Consider the following 17318-nt stretch of genomic DNA (forward strand, 5'->3'; position numbering starts at 1 on the left):
GGTGATGTACAGAAGGGTTACAGTTACATAAGTCAGGTAAAGAGTACTTTTATCAGTTGTGGGACTTGAACTCAGGGCCTGGGCACTGTCCCTGAGCTCTTTTACTCAAGGCTAGCACTCTACCACTTTGAGCCACAACTCTATTATTGGCTTTTGAGAAGTTAACTGGAGAGAAGGTTCTCATGGGGACTTTTCTGCCCCAGATGGCTTTGAACCGTGATTCTTAGATCTCAGCCTCTGGAGGAGATAGGATTACAGGTGTGAGCTACCAGTACCTGCTGGCTACATTTCTTTTTTGACAATGTCACCCCTTCCCTTGCTCACTCCGTTTTTTCCCCTCCATGGGGTTTTTATTATAGCACCCACAACTAATATTTTTGTATACATCCATATAAATACACCCACCCCAACCAAAACATGTAGCCACTTCTTGGTATTAATATTGATAAACAGTTCAAAGGAGTTACACCTTTGGACCCTTCCCCTAAGTGTATCATCATTTAGTCAGTTTGTTTCTGTGTATATGCACAGAGCCCTGTATGCCCTGTATGTTATCATGCATGTTTTGTATTTAGTTTCCACATGAGAGAAACATGTACCATTTGTCTTGCTGAGCCTGACTTGCATCACTTAACACAATTTTTATAGGTCTATCTATTTTTCTGCAAATATAAACTCCATTGTATACATGTACCATGTTTTCTATATAGGGATATTATAACTTCTGTTACAGTATATGGAGACTGTTTCTTTAAAAAGAAAGAAAAGTATAAACTAAGACTTACCTTGAGATTTTTAAAAATAAGGGCTGCATAGTTGATACACACACACAGATAGTGATATATACATATGACTGTGAAAAATTCATCCCTAAATAGTTGTACAAAGGGGTTTCAATCCAACATGTTTGTGAGTACAATGCACCTTGATCAATGTCGCCCCTTTCATAAATTACCCCCATCTCTTCCAATCCCACCCATCTCTAACATTTTTAAAAAATATTATTGTCAAGGTAAGCGCTAACTTTTTTTTAACAAGATGATAAAATAAAAGATTATTAGAAAAGAAACATGGCAGAGATAGAGGGACATGCCACAGGAAAATAGCACTTTAGCTTTTGTTGGCTATTTTAGCCATCTTGCTATTTTACTGTTGTTATTAAGGTGTTTTACAGAGAGGTTAAAGGTCAGGCAATGAATAGAATGAGTGCAATTCTTTTCTTTTGGACATCATCCCTTTCTTTACTTTCCTCTGGTTTCCCCCTCCGTTCCTGCCACAAGTTACACTGATCATTTTCCACATAGTGTATAATGAATAACATGATTGCATTTATTCTTCCTCCCTCCCTTTCTGCGCCTCTCTCTGTACCCCCAAAAGGAAAAAAAAAAGCAAGAATGAACATCACCACCACCATCAACAACAATAACAAAAAACATCCATGTTTCCATTTCCTGCTATATCTTATCTTTAAAGAAAGAATATTGGATTGTCAGTCTTGTATATTTTTATCTTGAATTTTACAAACTCGACATTCATATTTTAAGTCCACTAAATTTTGTATTTCTTTATTGTATTAAAAACTGTGGTGATTACAAGGGAGAATTAACAACAGTAATGCTTTATACTTTTTTTTTGTTAGTTGTGAGGCTTGAACTCTGGGCCTGGGCGCTGTCCCTGAGCTCTTCAGCTCAAGGCTAGTGCTTACCACTTGAGCCACAGCGCCACTTCTGGCTTTTTCTGTTCATGTAGTGCTGAGGAATTGAACCCAGGGCCTCATGAATGCAAGGCAAGCACTCTACCATTGAGCCACCTTCCCAGCCTATACACATCTTATCTTGTTCATGACCATAAAGTTATTCGCATGTCCAGGAAAGCCTCAAGTCTCACACATACATTTTAAGTGTTCTTTCGTATACCACACCTTGATGATGGTAAAGCAAACATTACAAAAGTCAAAAGCAAATAGTAGAGCTCTATCTTTTTTAGTCTAAAAGTAATCTTAGGACGGTTATATAGTTCAAAATATTTAAAGGTTTTTATTTCTAAAAATCCTTTGGTTTTCACATTTTGTCCAAGTGGGCTGCAGGCCGCTCCCTCCGTGCAGGGCACAGCCATCCTTATTCCTCAATTGAATAGGAAATGGGATTTAGTATACATGATTCAAGTAGAAAAATAGCACTTTAAAACTCAAGCTATTTCTTAGACTGAAGAATAAAACTCTTTTGGAGTAGTCATGTTTATTTTATAGGAACTTTGCAGCAGAAATATTTAGTATTTTTATTCAGAACTACAGACAGCTTTATCAAACAAAATGCTTACTACTTTCTAGCTGCCTTACAGAAATTATTTACTCCAGAAAACAGAACAAAACTTCTTAGTTTTATGAATAAGCTTTGCATATATTTCTTTGGAGGGGGAAGCAAATAAAAAGTGTAAAAGCTCATATGTGTCTATTTTGTTTCAGTCTGGTGTATTTATTGAGAGTAAATTCGCTGTGTCTTTGCAGCTCATCAATATGAGTATTTAGAAGTCTTTCAAGTTCTTTTGCTCGTTTCTCTTCTTCCAGAAGGAAATGTTGTGCGGCCAAAGAAGCTGGGAAGGATATATCTGGGGGAGACTAAAGAAAGAAGGATAGAAAGGTGAGATGAGGAATGCAGTGCCTCTTCATATCTACATATTTTGGGGTACGCATCACCCTGAGTATGGTCAAATATTTCAGCTATTAATGCCTCAAGATGATCCACCAGTGTAATGTAGTCACAGCTGCTGAACTCAAGGAATGATGTCCGGCATGACATACCATTGCATTAAAAGGTTCTACAAATGAGCATTTTATCATTATTTTTTGTGGAGGTACTAGAACTTGAACTCTTGCTTCTTTTGCTCAAAGTTGGCACTCTGCCACTTTGAGCCACACCCCCAGTTCTGGCTTTCTGCTGGTTAATTGGAGATAAGTCTCCCGGATTTGACTACTAGGGGCTGGCTTTGAATCTCAATCTTCAGATCTTGGCCTCCTGTGTGGCTAGGAGGAAATGCTTCTGATAGTGGCTAACTGTAAATACAAAAGTGTTATCTGCTTCTGACACACCCTATTCATCTAAACAGCCAATAAGCTTATTGAAAATAAGCAAATCCCAAAGGCTTCAGGGTAGATTACAGCAGAAGTGAGCAAAGAAGGCTCATATCGACAAAAGCAGCACTGGCTTAAGAAAAGTGACATAAAAGACACTTAAGACACAGAAGCAGGTCGGTGGTGGAAAGCAGCTCTATGGGACAGGGGGTTGAGATGCTGGGGTGAACTATACAATACACCCTACTTTATCTGAGAAAGCACAGTAGTGAGAGTTCCAATTCTACCCTGGTGCTGGTGTAGAAATGCTGCTTAACTGTCACTTACTTGGTGTTTGCATAAAAAAAAAAAAACCCTGTAACTATGAAGGATAGTTTTAAAGAAGTTGAGAAAATTTGTACTGTACTTTTCCAGTTCTGTGATCTCTTTACTCTTTGTTCATTTTGCTAGGAAGAATGTGTTATGACTTGACTGAAGTGTCACGTCAAAAGCTACCTGAGTTCACCATCTGGTGACCTTGTGCTGATGATGGTGTCACCAAGAATGCTGGAGGAGTCTGGATCATCTGCATGTCAAATGAGTAACACCAATATCATGTTAATAATGCCAATAAGCAGGAAGTGGCCAGTATGTCCAAGGCATAGAAAGACACAAGTACCCTAGAGGGTAGAAGATAAATCCCTCATAAGATCCAGGAGTGTGGCATGCTATTTCTATGTGTCCACTAGTGTGAACCATGCCAGGAAGGCACCTGGAATATTGAGTAGAATAATCTGATCCACGTATTGGGTAATACTGAAGGATGGTTTTTGTCTTTCTTTTGAACAATCCTAGAACAAGAAAGCTCCACACTGTAAATCCCATACTAGAATGTCTAGTATAAAAATATGTCTTGTTTCAGTAGACAGGCTGTGCTGCAGATGCTTCATGGTTAGAGCAAAGTCCTGCCACCTGTAACAGAAGGCTGTAGACTATTTGCAAAATACTTCCTTTGAGTCCTGGATGAGACAGGGCATCAGGCAGGTGGACAGGATGATTTATCCATCTTCTGCCCTTAGCCACGCAGTGGACAGTTTCCCATATTGGAACCAACAGTAGGGTTTCTGCTTCACTAAGAATGACCTGACTTGTGCTGTTACTCCAATGGTGACCTGCTTACAACAGAAAACAGCTGAGCTCCTGGGAGGCCCTGCCCCTCCAGGTGGTAGACTGTATTTTGAGAAAGGGTCTCTCTAAGATTTTTTTGTGGGGGATGGCTCCAAATTGTGATTGTCCTATCTATCTCTGCTTCCAAATTATCTGTGAATACAGGCATCAGCCACCACCATATCTACATAAAAATTCTAAACAAAATAGTAACCTAACCAAGTTAGGTTTATTCTAAATATGCAAAATTGAATTAATCTAAAAATCAAGATAAAAATTTATATTAACAGAGCAAAGAAGAAAAATATGTGGAGGGAGAAAAGGTATTTGATAAAATTCTATATCATATCAAAATGTTGTATATATTTATCTAGAAACAAAGAATGCTCTTAATTTTCAAAAAAGGCTCAACAAACACACCAAGGAAATATCATACACCAAGTAAGCTAGAGAAGACTTTTCTTTTGTGACTGAGCTCAGAGAAGGTATTGGTACACTGTTTCTCAACACTGTCTTGAATCAGTAATGTAAGAGAAGGAAAGGAAAAGTATATAAAGATTAGAAAGTAGGAAATCACGCTGGAATTATTTTTGGTGTGAATATAGAAAACACCAAATAATATAGGGCTGGAATAAATTGCTCAGGGTATTGAACATTTCAATGCCAAGAAGAGATTTGGAATTAACTTTGCATCATATAAAAATTCTAGTTGAATTATGTATCAAATATGAAAATTAAAGAAACAGCCTCTACAACAAAGCATAGAATATTTTTACAATCTAATAATTTCAATGGAAATCTTCAGAAAGTTTTTAAAAAAATACCAAAAAGTACGAACTATAAAGGGAAGTATTCAAATTAGAATTTTATCAAAAGATATAATTAGTTGGATGCCAATGGCATATGCCTGCAATTGTAGCTACTCAGGAGTCTGAGACCTGGAGGTCTGTGGTTCAAAACTAGTTCAGATAGAAATGTCTGTGAGACTGTATTTCCAATTGCAAAATGCTAGCAAAATGCTAGATTGGAAACACAGTTCATACAGTCAAGTGCTTAGCCATGAGTAAGAAAGCTGGAAAGTATGTGTTCAAGTCCAAATCCCGACACACAAAAAATCACCCAATGAATAGTAAATGCATAGAGAAGAGACAAGTAAGAGTACAAGTGTATGTTTATATATATACATATATATGTGTGTATATATATATATATATATATATATATATATCCAGAATATAGAAAAAAATTCCTCCAAAGCAATGTGAATAAAATAATGTAATTACAAAGTAGGCAAGAACTTGGACAGGTTACAAAGATATCAAAATGGCTAGTAAACATATAAAAAGGTGCTCAGCCTTAGTCAGTGGAGAAAAACAAATTAAAACCACAATTACATGCTACTACTATGTACTGACCATAATGGCTAAAATAAAGAAGAGAAATAATTAGGACAAGTTTTGGAAAAATCACAGAGCAGGGAAAATGCTCACATACTATGTGCTGGAGTCTTCATTGGTTCAGATAGAAAGTATGGTAAAGGTGATGATTCCCACGCCCTCTGAGCCATCCCAAGGACCTCTTGCACATGGGCATCAAATGATACGCACAGGAAAAATTTTAGCAGCATTTCTTGTGATAGACGTCAAACTTGAAGTAATTTAATATCCAGAGGGAAGAAGAATTATAACATGTTTGTGTTTTATGTACAATGGAATACTACAGAGAAACAAAATCTAATTAACAAGCAGCTATATAAAATGATGATAAATCCCCAAATCAAGGTTGAGTAGCAGAAGTCAGACACAAAAGGATATCTAAAGGATACAATTTATATATAATTTTCCAATGGACAAATTCATGGATGGCATTGAAAGGCAGAAGCACAAGGAAGCAAGAACTTTAGTCAGAAATGAGTGGGGCTGACATGTATAAGACATTATGTTGAAAAACAAACTTTACAACTCTGGCGAGCAGGGGTGGGGTGGGGGGATGGGTGGGTGGGGAGATGGGAAGGGATGGGGGTGGGGGGAGATGGGAAGAGATGGGGGTGGGGGGGAAAGGAAGTGGAAAAAAAGGAGGAGGCAACAATGCTTGATAAGAAATGTACTCATGACCTTGCTCATGTAATTGTAACCCCTCTGTATGGTTATTTTCACAATAAAAAAAATGAGTGGGGTGAGTGTGGAAAAATATTCTGTGTATTACATGGTTTTTTTTGTGTATCTGTATGCATATCTGTACTGGAGTTTGAACTCAGAACCTTGGCTCTACTTAAGTTTTTGGCTCAAGGCTGGTGTTCTACCATGGCTGATACTCTACCACATCTGGGCCACATCTCCATTTCTGGCTTTTTGCTGGTTAACTGGAGACAAGAGTCTCTCAGATTTGTCCATGATTATCAGATCTCAGGTTTCTGATTATCTAAAATTATAGGCATGAGCCACCAGCACTTGGCAACACATGCTTTTTAAAATGCCACCAACAGGGGCTGGGAAGATGGCTCAGTGGTAGAGTGCTTGCCTCACATGCATGAGGCCCTGGGTTCGATTCCCCAGCACCACATAAGCAGAAAAAGTCAGAAGTAGCACTGTGGCTTAAGTGGTAGAGCACTAGCTTGAGCTGAAGAGCTGAGGGGCAGTGCCTAGGCCCAGAGTTCAGGTCCCATGACTGACAACAAAAAGCCATTAACAACCAATTGTAGCTCTTAAAAATACAGGGCTTAGTTTTAAAGGCTGAATATTAAAAAATCATCACCAGAAATTCTATCCTGCACTAGAAGTTCAAAACTATTGACTGAAATCCTTCATGCATTTTGTAGACAGATATGGCTGTCTATAATGATGCCCACCCCCATGGCAGAGCCCTATTCAGGAAGTGACACTTAAGTTACACTGGGGAACTTTATCAAGATTCAGCTAACCAGCCCTCAGGAAGAGAATGGCAGCAAGCAGCAACTCACCAGAAGTAACACTTCGTCATCACTTACGAAAGGACTGGTCATCTCTCTGGTCTGGAATGGTATAGGTGACAGTGGAGACATAGCACTTGTATTTGGCTCACAATCTTGGCTAAGTCTAAAGAGAAGGAATGGTTGTCATTGCCCATATTAAGGACGCTTTCTCACATAGGCAAGGATTTTAATTTCTCTGAGTTCCAAAGAGAAGGAAACACAAGTTGTCTGAGCTTGTTAACTGGATATCTTCTTTGAAGATTATTTTCATAAATTATCTCTACTTTGTTTCAAAGACTGAGCACAGACCCTAGTACTTCTTAAAGGTGTTCAGTTATCCTTCCTGCCCAGATTGCTCTCCTTCCTGGGCCATCTGAATGGCCTTCTTGGCCATTCAAATAACTGAAGGCAGTTTCAGAGAAATCTCAAAAACAGTTATCACAACTGCACTGACAGTTCTAAACAGACATTATTTTCCCCCTCCTCCCTTATTTTCTCCCACTTCCCCTACCCCCACCCCCTCAAGCTGTAAAGTGCACTTTCAACATATTGTTTAGTGAGTATCACTGTTGAATTGGTTCACCCTTTGCCCCACCATTTCTGTGATTCCTCTTCCCCTCCCCAAATCAGATAAACTTATATATACGACAAAGGGTACAGCGACACAGGGAATAAACCAAAGAGAAAAAAAAAAGAAAGAAAAAAGAAATAACTGCAAACAGTACAATAATACCCCCACTTGTTTCCATTTCTTGGGAGTTCATTTTGATAAGAATGATTTATATGGTCATGTGCACATAGCTATTGAGCCACTGTGATCCTAAGAATATCATCCTTTGTTTTGTGGGAATGGTTAGAGTGCTGTTTAATTAATCATGTCCAAGTATAATTATTTGTCTTTCACTATCCATTGGATTAACTTGTAGATTTATAGACATCTTCTAGTTATTACAAATAAGGGAAACCATGCAACCTATGTTTATTTGGTTCTGGCTTACTTTCCTTAATATAATTTTTTCCAAGTCTTTCCATTTCCTTATGAATGGGGCAATGCCATTCAGATTTCCATTGTATATATATAGCACATTTTCTTGGTCCATTCATCCACTGAAAGGCATCTGGGTTGATTCCATATCTTGGCTATGGTCAATAACGCTGCAATGACCATTGTTGTGATGGTGGCATTAGTGTGAACTGGTTTGTGGTCATTTGCGTAAATGCCCATGAGTGGGACTGCTGGGTCTTAGGGGAGCTCTATGCTTAGTCTTTTCAGAAAGCTCCATACTGCTTTCCTAAGTGGTTGAAAAAGTTTACATTCCCACCAACAGTGTAGTAACACACCCTTTTGGCCACATCCCCACCAGCATCTGTTATTAGGAAATGGCAATACTGCACAAAACTATCTACAAATTCAATGCAATAGTCATCAAAATTCCAACAAAATTCTTCAATGATATAGAAGAAGCAATCCACAAATTTATATTTTTATTAATAGAAGACCTAGCAAAAACAATCCTTAGCAGGAAGAACAGTGCTGAAGGAATATCAACACCAAACTTCAAACTCCATTACAAAGCCGTTACAGCTTGGTATTGACACATGAACAGGCCTGAGAACCAATGGAATAGAACTGAAGACAGAAATGAACCTGCAGACATATGGGCAATAAATACATGAAGAAATGTTCAACGTCTCTGGTCATAAAAGAAATGCAAATCAAAGTAACATTGAGATTCCAGCTCACCCCAGTTAGAAAGGCCATTATCCAGACATTCTTTTTAAATGATCAAACATATTTCACAGGCTTTCTTGATGCTGAAAGAGGTCTTTGTGTAATCATAGGTTCTCATAATTTACAACATATTTCAATTTACATCATTTTACTAGTTGCACAATCTTGATCAGTTGATGTTAGCTTTCTGTGATGTTAATAATCTCATTATGAGGGTGGTTGATGTGAGTTGACTAACACATGCAAACACTTAGAAATAATACCTGGCAATACTCAACACTCAAAGTCAATTAGGTGTTTTTTTAAACTCAGTTGATCTTATAACCCTAACAAGGTGGGCATTATCCACAGATGAGGAAACAAAGACTGAAAAGTTAACTTATTTACAGCTGGGTACAATAGCACACACCTGTAATCCCAATTACTTGTGAGATGGAGATCAGGAGGCTCAAGACTTGAGACCAGCTCAGGCAAAAAGTTAGTGAGATCGCATCTCAGTGAATAAGTAGGACATGCATCTGTCATCTAAGCCACACAAAAGGCTGTGGGCAGGACTGTCATCTAACGCTAGCCTCAGCAAAACTCAGGAAGCTACCTGAAAAAGATGAAAGCAGAAAGCAAGGAGGAAGGAAAGTCTGAGAGTGTGACCTAGGTGGTGATTGCTTGCCTTAACAAGTTCTTGTGTTCAAGCCCCAATAGCACCAAAAAGAGAATAATAAAACGTTTTAAGTTATTTACCCCATCATTTACTACTTAAATAAGAAGAAATTACTAGTAAGTGATAATTTTAGGTTTTAGATCTATTTTCCTGGCTTCAAACAGCACAATTAGGATGAAAGGCACAGAATGGAATTTGTTTCAGCTAAAATACAAAAAAGATAAAACTTTATTTTTATGTTTTCGTTTATTTTGTGCCAGTATTAGAGCTGAACCTCAGGGTCTGGTGCTCTCCCTTGTCCTTTTTGCGCAAGCTTGCTGCTCTATCACTTGAGCCACACTGCTACCTTTGGCATTTTCTTGGTTAATGAGATAAGAGTCTCATGGACTTTGCTGCCTTGGCTGGTTTTCAATCATCCTCAGATGTCAGTCTCCTCAGTAGCTAGAATGAAAGATGTGAGCTGCTGGTTCTGAGCTAGCACACATGACTTTTAAAAAATAAGTGAAATTTTACCTGATCAGTAAAAGAAACAAGTCAACTTTCTCTACAATTTTACAAAGAGGGCCTAACAATACAGAGTGTTTGGGATTAAATCAGTAACTTTTATGAAAATAGGATTACATTTAATTATTTCATTCAAGACCATGAGAAATATAAAAATCTCCTTAGTTTAAAATTACTGATAATTCAGATTTCCCACAGGTAACAATCACTTTCAAAGCCTTTGCATTTTGAGTGTTAAATATCCACACTATAGTTTTCTATTCTTACACTAAGGCCAATCTACACAATTTTAATTTAAAAAAATGTTTTTTGGTATGTATCTCATGTATGTGGCAGTATCTGGCCTTGAACTCAGGGCCTTGAGTTCTCCCTTGGGTTTTTTTTTTTTTTTCCCAAAGGCTGATGCTGTAGCACTTGACACACCACCACTTTCCATACTTGTTTCTTCCCTTTTGCTGATCTTAGGGCTTGAACTCAGTTCCTGGGTACTGCCCCTGAGCTGCTTTTTCTCAAAACTAGCTCTCTACCACTGGAGCCACAGCTCCACGTTCAGCCTTTTTGGTAGTTTATTGGAGATAAGAGCCTCATGCACTTTCCTGTGCAGGCTGGCTTTGAACCTCAATCCCCACATCTTAGCCTCCTGAGTAGCTAGGATTACAGATGTGAGGCACTGGTACCAGGATTCTAGCACTTGTTTCTTATTATGTAAATGTTCTGAAATTTATTCTCAGGAAGAACAATAGCAGTTAAGTTATGCATCTGTGCATTAGAACATAAAAGCTCATACAACACACTTCCTATTTTTCCTTATCTCTCCCATCAGCACATATCTTAATTACCAGAGAAACACAAAAGCAAATTAAATAGAAATAACATGGTTTATCATTTGCACAATAAAATGAGCCATATCACAACTCAAACAGTATGGTAACAACTGCTTTCACCTCTGCATATAGACTCTAACAGAACCTTTTACTTTGAGCAATAGCTTACCTATATTTCAGAGCACAGTTGAAAAGCAAGCTAACTAGAAAAATATTTCAAGAAATACACATTTCTCTTATATATATTATACAGAGATTTCAGGCCACATTTTTTTTTTGTCAGTCACGGGGCTTGAACTCAGGGCCTGGGTGCTGTCCTTGAGAAATTTTTCTCAAGACTTGTGAGCTCTGAGCCACAGCTCCATTTCCAGTTTTTGAGTGGTTATTTGGAGATAACAGTCTTATGATGACTTTTCTGCTGTGCTGGCTTTGAACAGCAATCCTCAGATCTTAGCCTCTGAGTGGCTAGGATTACAGGTGTGAGCCACCAGCGCCCAGCCACACATTGCATTAAATTATCTAAATAATTACCTGAATTATCCCTTTTGCTACAGATATAATTATGGTGCAAATTACTAAAATTGATATAGGAACATTCTTTTTATGACAATATCAATAAAATATCAAGATTGAAAGACTATGTTATAAAGGACTTTTGTTTTAAATCATCTCCCAGAAAATTTGTCTCCCAGAATACAGATATTCAAATGCTTCATAAAATCACCTTGTATAAAAAGTTACATATGTCCATTTGAAAGTTGTCTTAAAAATTATTCCAGGAAGTTTTTCAATATCTCCCCTCCCCTATCATGTTGATCTGTTCAGCCAGCTTGTCCACAGCTTATCCTGCAAGTTCCTGCCTTGACCTGGCAGGTCACAGTCACGTTGGTTGGAAACACAACCATGCCCACTTGCTCTTGAACCAGCTGTGTGGAGTTCACAGTCCTCTGATGTGTACATCTAATCTTGTCTCCCAAGTTCTTCTCCCTGGCTTCATGGGTCAATGTTATTTGTACAGAACAAGATCTTGTCTTTAGCTCAGAGCCCTACAGCCTGATGGTTTTGCCTCTTACTGGGCAACAGTAGGGCACAAAAGTTTCACAGCTTGCTTTTGACTTCCTGGATGTTTATTTATTCTTGGATAAGGGACAAATATGTTGATTTTTTGGCTTTTTAGTATTAAAAACTTTCAATTTTCTGGGTGCAGGTTGCTCACATCTGTAATCCTACTTAGGGGGCTGAGATATGAGGATCATGTTTTGAAGCCAGCTTGAACAGAAGTCTGTGAGACTCATCTTCAATTAACTACCAAATGCTGGAAATGTAGCTGTGGCTCAAGTGGTAAACCTCCAGCCTTGAGTGAAAAAGCTAAGGGACAGCACACCCAGGGCTCTGAGTTCAAACCTCAGTTTGGGCACACAAAAAAATCACTCCCCCAGACCCCATGCCAAAAAACCCCCCAAACCTTTGAAAACTATTTAAAGCCTTATTAATATTTGTGAATACTAAGATCTTTCCAATACATGATATAATTTTAAAAATTATAAATCTACTTTTAGTATGTTTCTCTATATGTTTGTTTTTTATGGTTTCTGGCTCAACCAATAGAAAGAGCTGGGGCTGTACAAACACAGCCATCAACCAATCAGCATGAAGTCTAGGGGAGGACCTATGGTAGGAGTCCTTCCCAGGGGACTCCACTGGACTGCCAGCTCTGCTCCTCTCTATGGAGAGAGTCTATAGTCTATTTCAGCTTTCAATAGACTTGCAGTTCTACTATAAGAAAGAGAGAAAGAGGAAGAAAGGAAAAGAAAGAAGGAAAGAGAAAGAGAAAGAAGGCAAGCAATATGTTTGTGCCTGACAAACATATGTGATTTTACTCCACTGAGCTGTGCCGTGATGGAGGAGGATGCATTTTCTCATTGGTAAAGCTAACAGTCTAGTTCTTCCCTGCTCAGTTCAGTGTCCTCACAGCTCAACAACTCTTCTCCACAGTGGGTTTACAGGGTAATCAGTTATTCAGAATATTCAGATGCTGTTTCTTTTAAAAACCAGGTCACTGGAGAACACTGAAATCGGGGGAAGCATTACAACACATTTAATAAAACTTTCAGTAAATGGAAGTTGCAGGAATAGTGTCCCAGACTGCTTATTAAGATAATCTCCTGCTGAGCCTTTGACCTCCAGGTTGTGTTCTGTCCCGTATGGACTTGCTTTCGTGAGGCACATCTAACGCAGTCTGCACTGCCTGACACAGAGAAAACAAAAGAGGCAAGAGATGCTTTTTGCAAATAATAAAAATCACAGTCTCTTTTTCGTGTTGGAATAACGACACCTGGTAAGGTGTTTGGAGTGCTTCAAAACAGTGTGGGGACTGTGTTCTGCACCAGTGGGCCTCAGGCACACAGAAGACACTCTGAGCTGCTGTAGGGGCTGGCTTTTCTTTTACACCCCCTCAGCTTGGACCCGTGGAGAAAGGCAGGCAGACAAGCAGTTGAAAAGTGTTTATTAGAAAATACATTATTAGAAAATTAGAAAATACATCTTTACACCCACCCCATCTGCCATCAGACTCCTTTGGAAAGATTTTCTTAGATTTCCCCATCAGTGAGAGAATTGCCATGTGGCTATGGTCTCTTCCTCTTGCATTTAGTGCTTCCTTGGACAGCTGCGATTCCCAGAGCCACCTCCACCACCCCACCCCAGTGCCACCTCTACCACCCCACCTCACCCCACCCCTATCATCCCACCCCAGCCCTACCTCCACCACCCACCCCACCCCTACCATCCCACCCCAGCACCACCTCTACCACCCCACCTCACCCCACCCCTACCATCCCACCCCACCCCTACCTCCACCACCCCACCCCAGTGCTACCTCTATTATCCTACCCATACTACCCCATTGCAGCACAAACTACCACTCCAGCCCACCCTACCTCCATCACCCCACCCACCTCCACCACTACTCCCTTCCCCCCCACCCCAGAGCCACCTATACCACCCCAGCCCTACCTCCACCACCCCAGCCCTACCTCCATCACCCCACCCACCTCTACAAAACCACCCCCCCACCACCGCAGCACCACCTCTACCACCCCACCCCACCCCACCCCACCCCTGCTACTCCACTCCAGTGTATGGCCTTCTTTCATCCTTCTTGAGCTAATGAACAGTGATTGTTCTCTTAGAACTTTGAGTAGGTGTTGGGTTAAAATCTATCCTCTACTACACATAGGACTCAGGTGAAGAAAGAACAGAGCTGTTCTACAGCTACAGCAGTGTTGGACTGGATTTTGTTTGTTTTGTATTTAGACTATGTAGAACAGGATTGTGTTAGTATGTTAGTTACCAAGGTGAGTCTGATTCTGACAGATCTATCTATCTATCTATCTATCTATCTATCTATCTATCTATCTATCTATCTATCTATCTATCATTTATATATCATCTACTTCCTCTCTCCCTCCCTCTCATTTATTTACCCATCTGTCTATGTATGTATGTATGTATGTATGTATGCATGTATGCATGTATGCATGCATGCATGTATATATGCATGCATGTATCTAGCATAGGTGATTAAATTAAGTTTCATGAATGTTAGACATGTACTGTACCACTGAACCACATCCCCAGCAGACATAATTAATGAATTTATTTATTACAGTTTTAGTAGAACTATCCTTGAGGAAATGGCAGATCCAACCATTTGTCTGTTCACCAGCATTATTACTGCTATCAAAAATAGTCTCAATCTCCTGAGTCTTTTATTACTTTAGGATAGTAATAACAGTAATAGTGGGGAACACTTATACCATTAAAAGTTTTATGTGATAATCTTCACTGAAATCCTATGATTTTTTTAAACCCTTATTTGACAGACAGGAAACCAAGGCTGACAAAGGTTAAGAAAATTTTCTGAGGTTGTAGATATCTATTCAGTCAGGCATTACAAAAACAATCTAGAGGGTTCTCTTGCTTAGCATTATGAGCTGCTACTAAATTGGTGGAGTGTGGATTATTCCTTTACTGTTGGGTGGTGCATGCAAGGCTAGAAACTCTGTTACTGAGCAAATCTGGTGAGTGCCCCATACCAGAGGCCTTCATAAAACACTCAATGTATATAGCTGATTAATGACCCAGAGAACCCCAACGAAGGAAAACTGGCTGTTTCATTAAGCATTTTCTAAGTGTAGTTTAATAGTGAATGCCCCTTAGAGATAGTTTCGATCTTATCAAATTTTTTTGATTAAAATTGGATTAATTAAACTACTTCATGGTGGATATATTTACTTAGAAGGTGAACTAAGACATTTTAAAGAGCATGGGAGTAAAATGGATAACAGATATTGATTTCTTATAGACTTCAGTAAAAGAAAACCTCTCACATTCCCATAGACCCCATCCCTATGAAAGACCATAGTGTGTTGCCATGGCTACCATATGTCCATATTAACTGCAAGATAAGTCAGTCGTAATGTATTCCCACATGCTCTATATGTGTGAGCAATATGCTCAACACATTACATTCTAGTTTGTTCTCATGTTCCTAGCACATGACATGTAAGATTATATATTTATGTGCTTGTGTACAATATACCATCTGACAATGGTCTGAGGTGCCAAGCTCCCTCCAACCCTGTAGCACTCTACCCAACTCACTGTTAGATCATGAAACACAAGTTTCTTCTGAAAGACACTGTACCTATACCACGATATTATCTATCAATGTAAAATGAATTTTGAGCAACTTTGCTTTGAATTGCTTAAAAACAAATTTCAATGTGATGTTTTAACTTTCGGGCCTGTATAAAGGAGCTAGCTTACCTATCTTCAGTTTTCTCCATTTTTATTTGGCTTTGATAGGCATATCTCCCTGGTTCTTCATAGGTGTTTTGGGTGGACCATGCTGGTTTTCCAGTGACATGCAGTTTTGCAAGATCATTTCGGAGCTTTTCATTCTCATATTCTAATTTGTTGATAGATGAATGTCTTGAATGTTCCCTGTGAGTGAAGTCCATACTCTAGAGGAGAAAATGAGCTATCACTGAATATATCAACCCTTATCAACCATGTGTATTTTCTGCATTTGGACACGAGAAGGAAACGCCTTTTCATTTAGGCCCAGTGATGTGGTAACAAAAGCAATGAAGGTAACACTGCCTGTGGCCATTGTAGGGAAGGGTAACACAGTGCATTACTGCTCTCTAGAATAAGATGGCTAGGTTTAAAGTTTGTGTCTATTGGGCACACCTTAAATTAATAATTGAAATCATAGGTGGGGACCGGAGGGGAAAACTGGGAGGAAGCAAGGGAAGGGGTGATATTGTTCAAAAAGAAATGTACTCATTACCTGACTTAGGTAATTGTAACTCCTGTGTACATCACCTCTACAATAACAATTTTTTTAAAAGGCATCTCAACTTCATATGTTGAAGCCATAATTCTCAAATTTTATTGTATTTGGAGATAGAGCCTATTAAAAGGAGGTGATTAAGGTAGAAAAATAGAAATTACATGGTTCAATTTTAAAACAACATTCCTTGACTAAAATGATTGACATCATTGTAGAAAACATGGAATAACATTTGAGAACAAAATAAATATTTTATACTATCCCCATCCAGGAATAACTGATACTAGTAATTTATATCCTTTTTGTCTTTTCTTATTAATAAAAAAGATGAACAAAAATGTCAACATGATTACATGGTTACTTACAAAATTATAATCAATGTATCAATATGAAATAGAACACTGTAAATATAAAATATAATATGGATACTTACAAAATTATAATCAGTCTAGGTGCAGTGGCTCCTGCCTATAATCTCAGCTACCTGGGAGGCAGAGATCAGGAGGATGGAGATTTAAGGCCAGCCTGGGAAAATGTTAGCGAGACCTATCTCAACAAATAAGTTGGGTGTGGTACTATGTACTTATGATCCCAGCTATGTGAGAGACTGCAGTTCAGCCCAGCCTAGGAACAGTATAGAAGACCCTAACTGAAGAAAAAAAAAGAAACTAAAAACTAAATCCCAAAGAGCTGAACAAAAATATGAAAGGACCTATTTTATCATACTCCTAACAACTTAATATCACTATCATGTTAACTTTGTCACCTTGATAAACAGTAATATTTGTATATTTCCAAAGGTGAGTATATTTTTATCTTTTTTCCAGCATTTGACCCTATCTTTTGTCAACTGGCTCTATTTTTCCCCTTTGGGTTCTGTGTTTTATTAATTTGCAAGGAAATTAACATCAGGGAAAGAAATTTATTGTTTCTTCTATTGATCAATGTTTTCTGTGTGAATTTTAAGTTTCTCTGGTTTTGTTTTGTTCCATTTAGTGAAATCTGTGAGTCTTTTCCCTTTGTGACGATTTCCTCACTTTTATTTTTCACTCTTCATTTCATTGTAAAACTATTT

The 17318-nt window shown here is 38.6% G+C and overlaps 1 protein-coding gene across 5 annotated transcripts in view; it reads right to left on the bottom strand.

Annotated features, from left to right (window-relative positions):
- Positions 1 to 1602: 1602 nt before the first annotated feature.
- The window catches only part of Deup1 (deuterosome assembly protein 1), an 82341-nt gene continuing 66625 nt past the window's right edge, over positions 1603 to 17318 (bottom strand). For 3 of the 5 annotated variants that reach the window (XM_069989530.1, XM_069989529.1, XM_069989531.1), the window contains 3 exons: positions 15715 to 15911; positions 7176 to 7290; positions 1607 to 2617 (listed from right to left, as the gene is read on the bottom strand). In XM_069989530.1, the coding sequence (XP_069845631.1) occupies positions 2441 to 2617; positions 7176 to 7290; positions 15715 to 15911 (489 nt within the window). In that variant the 3' untranslated portion in view covers positions 1607 to 2440. Of the gene's footprint in view, positions 2618 to 7175; positions 7291 to 15714; positions 15912 to 17318 lie in introns of all 5 variants that reach the window. The other 2 variants (XM_069989532.1, XM_069989533.1) reach the window with 2 other exon arrangements.

This window comes from Dipodomys merriami, unplaced genomic scaffold, assembly GCF_024711535.1.
Source record: "Dipodomys merriami isolate MVZ:Mamm:240054 unplaced genomic scaffold, mDipMer1.0.p SCAF_38, whole genome shotgun sequence".
NCBI classification, from domain to species: domain Eukaryota; kingdom Metazoa; phylum Chordata; class Mammalia; order Rodentia; family Heteromyidae; genus Dipodomys; species Dipodomys merriami.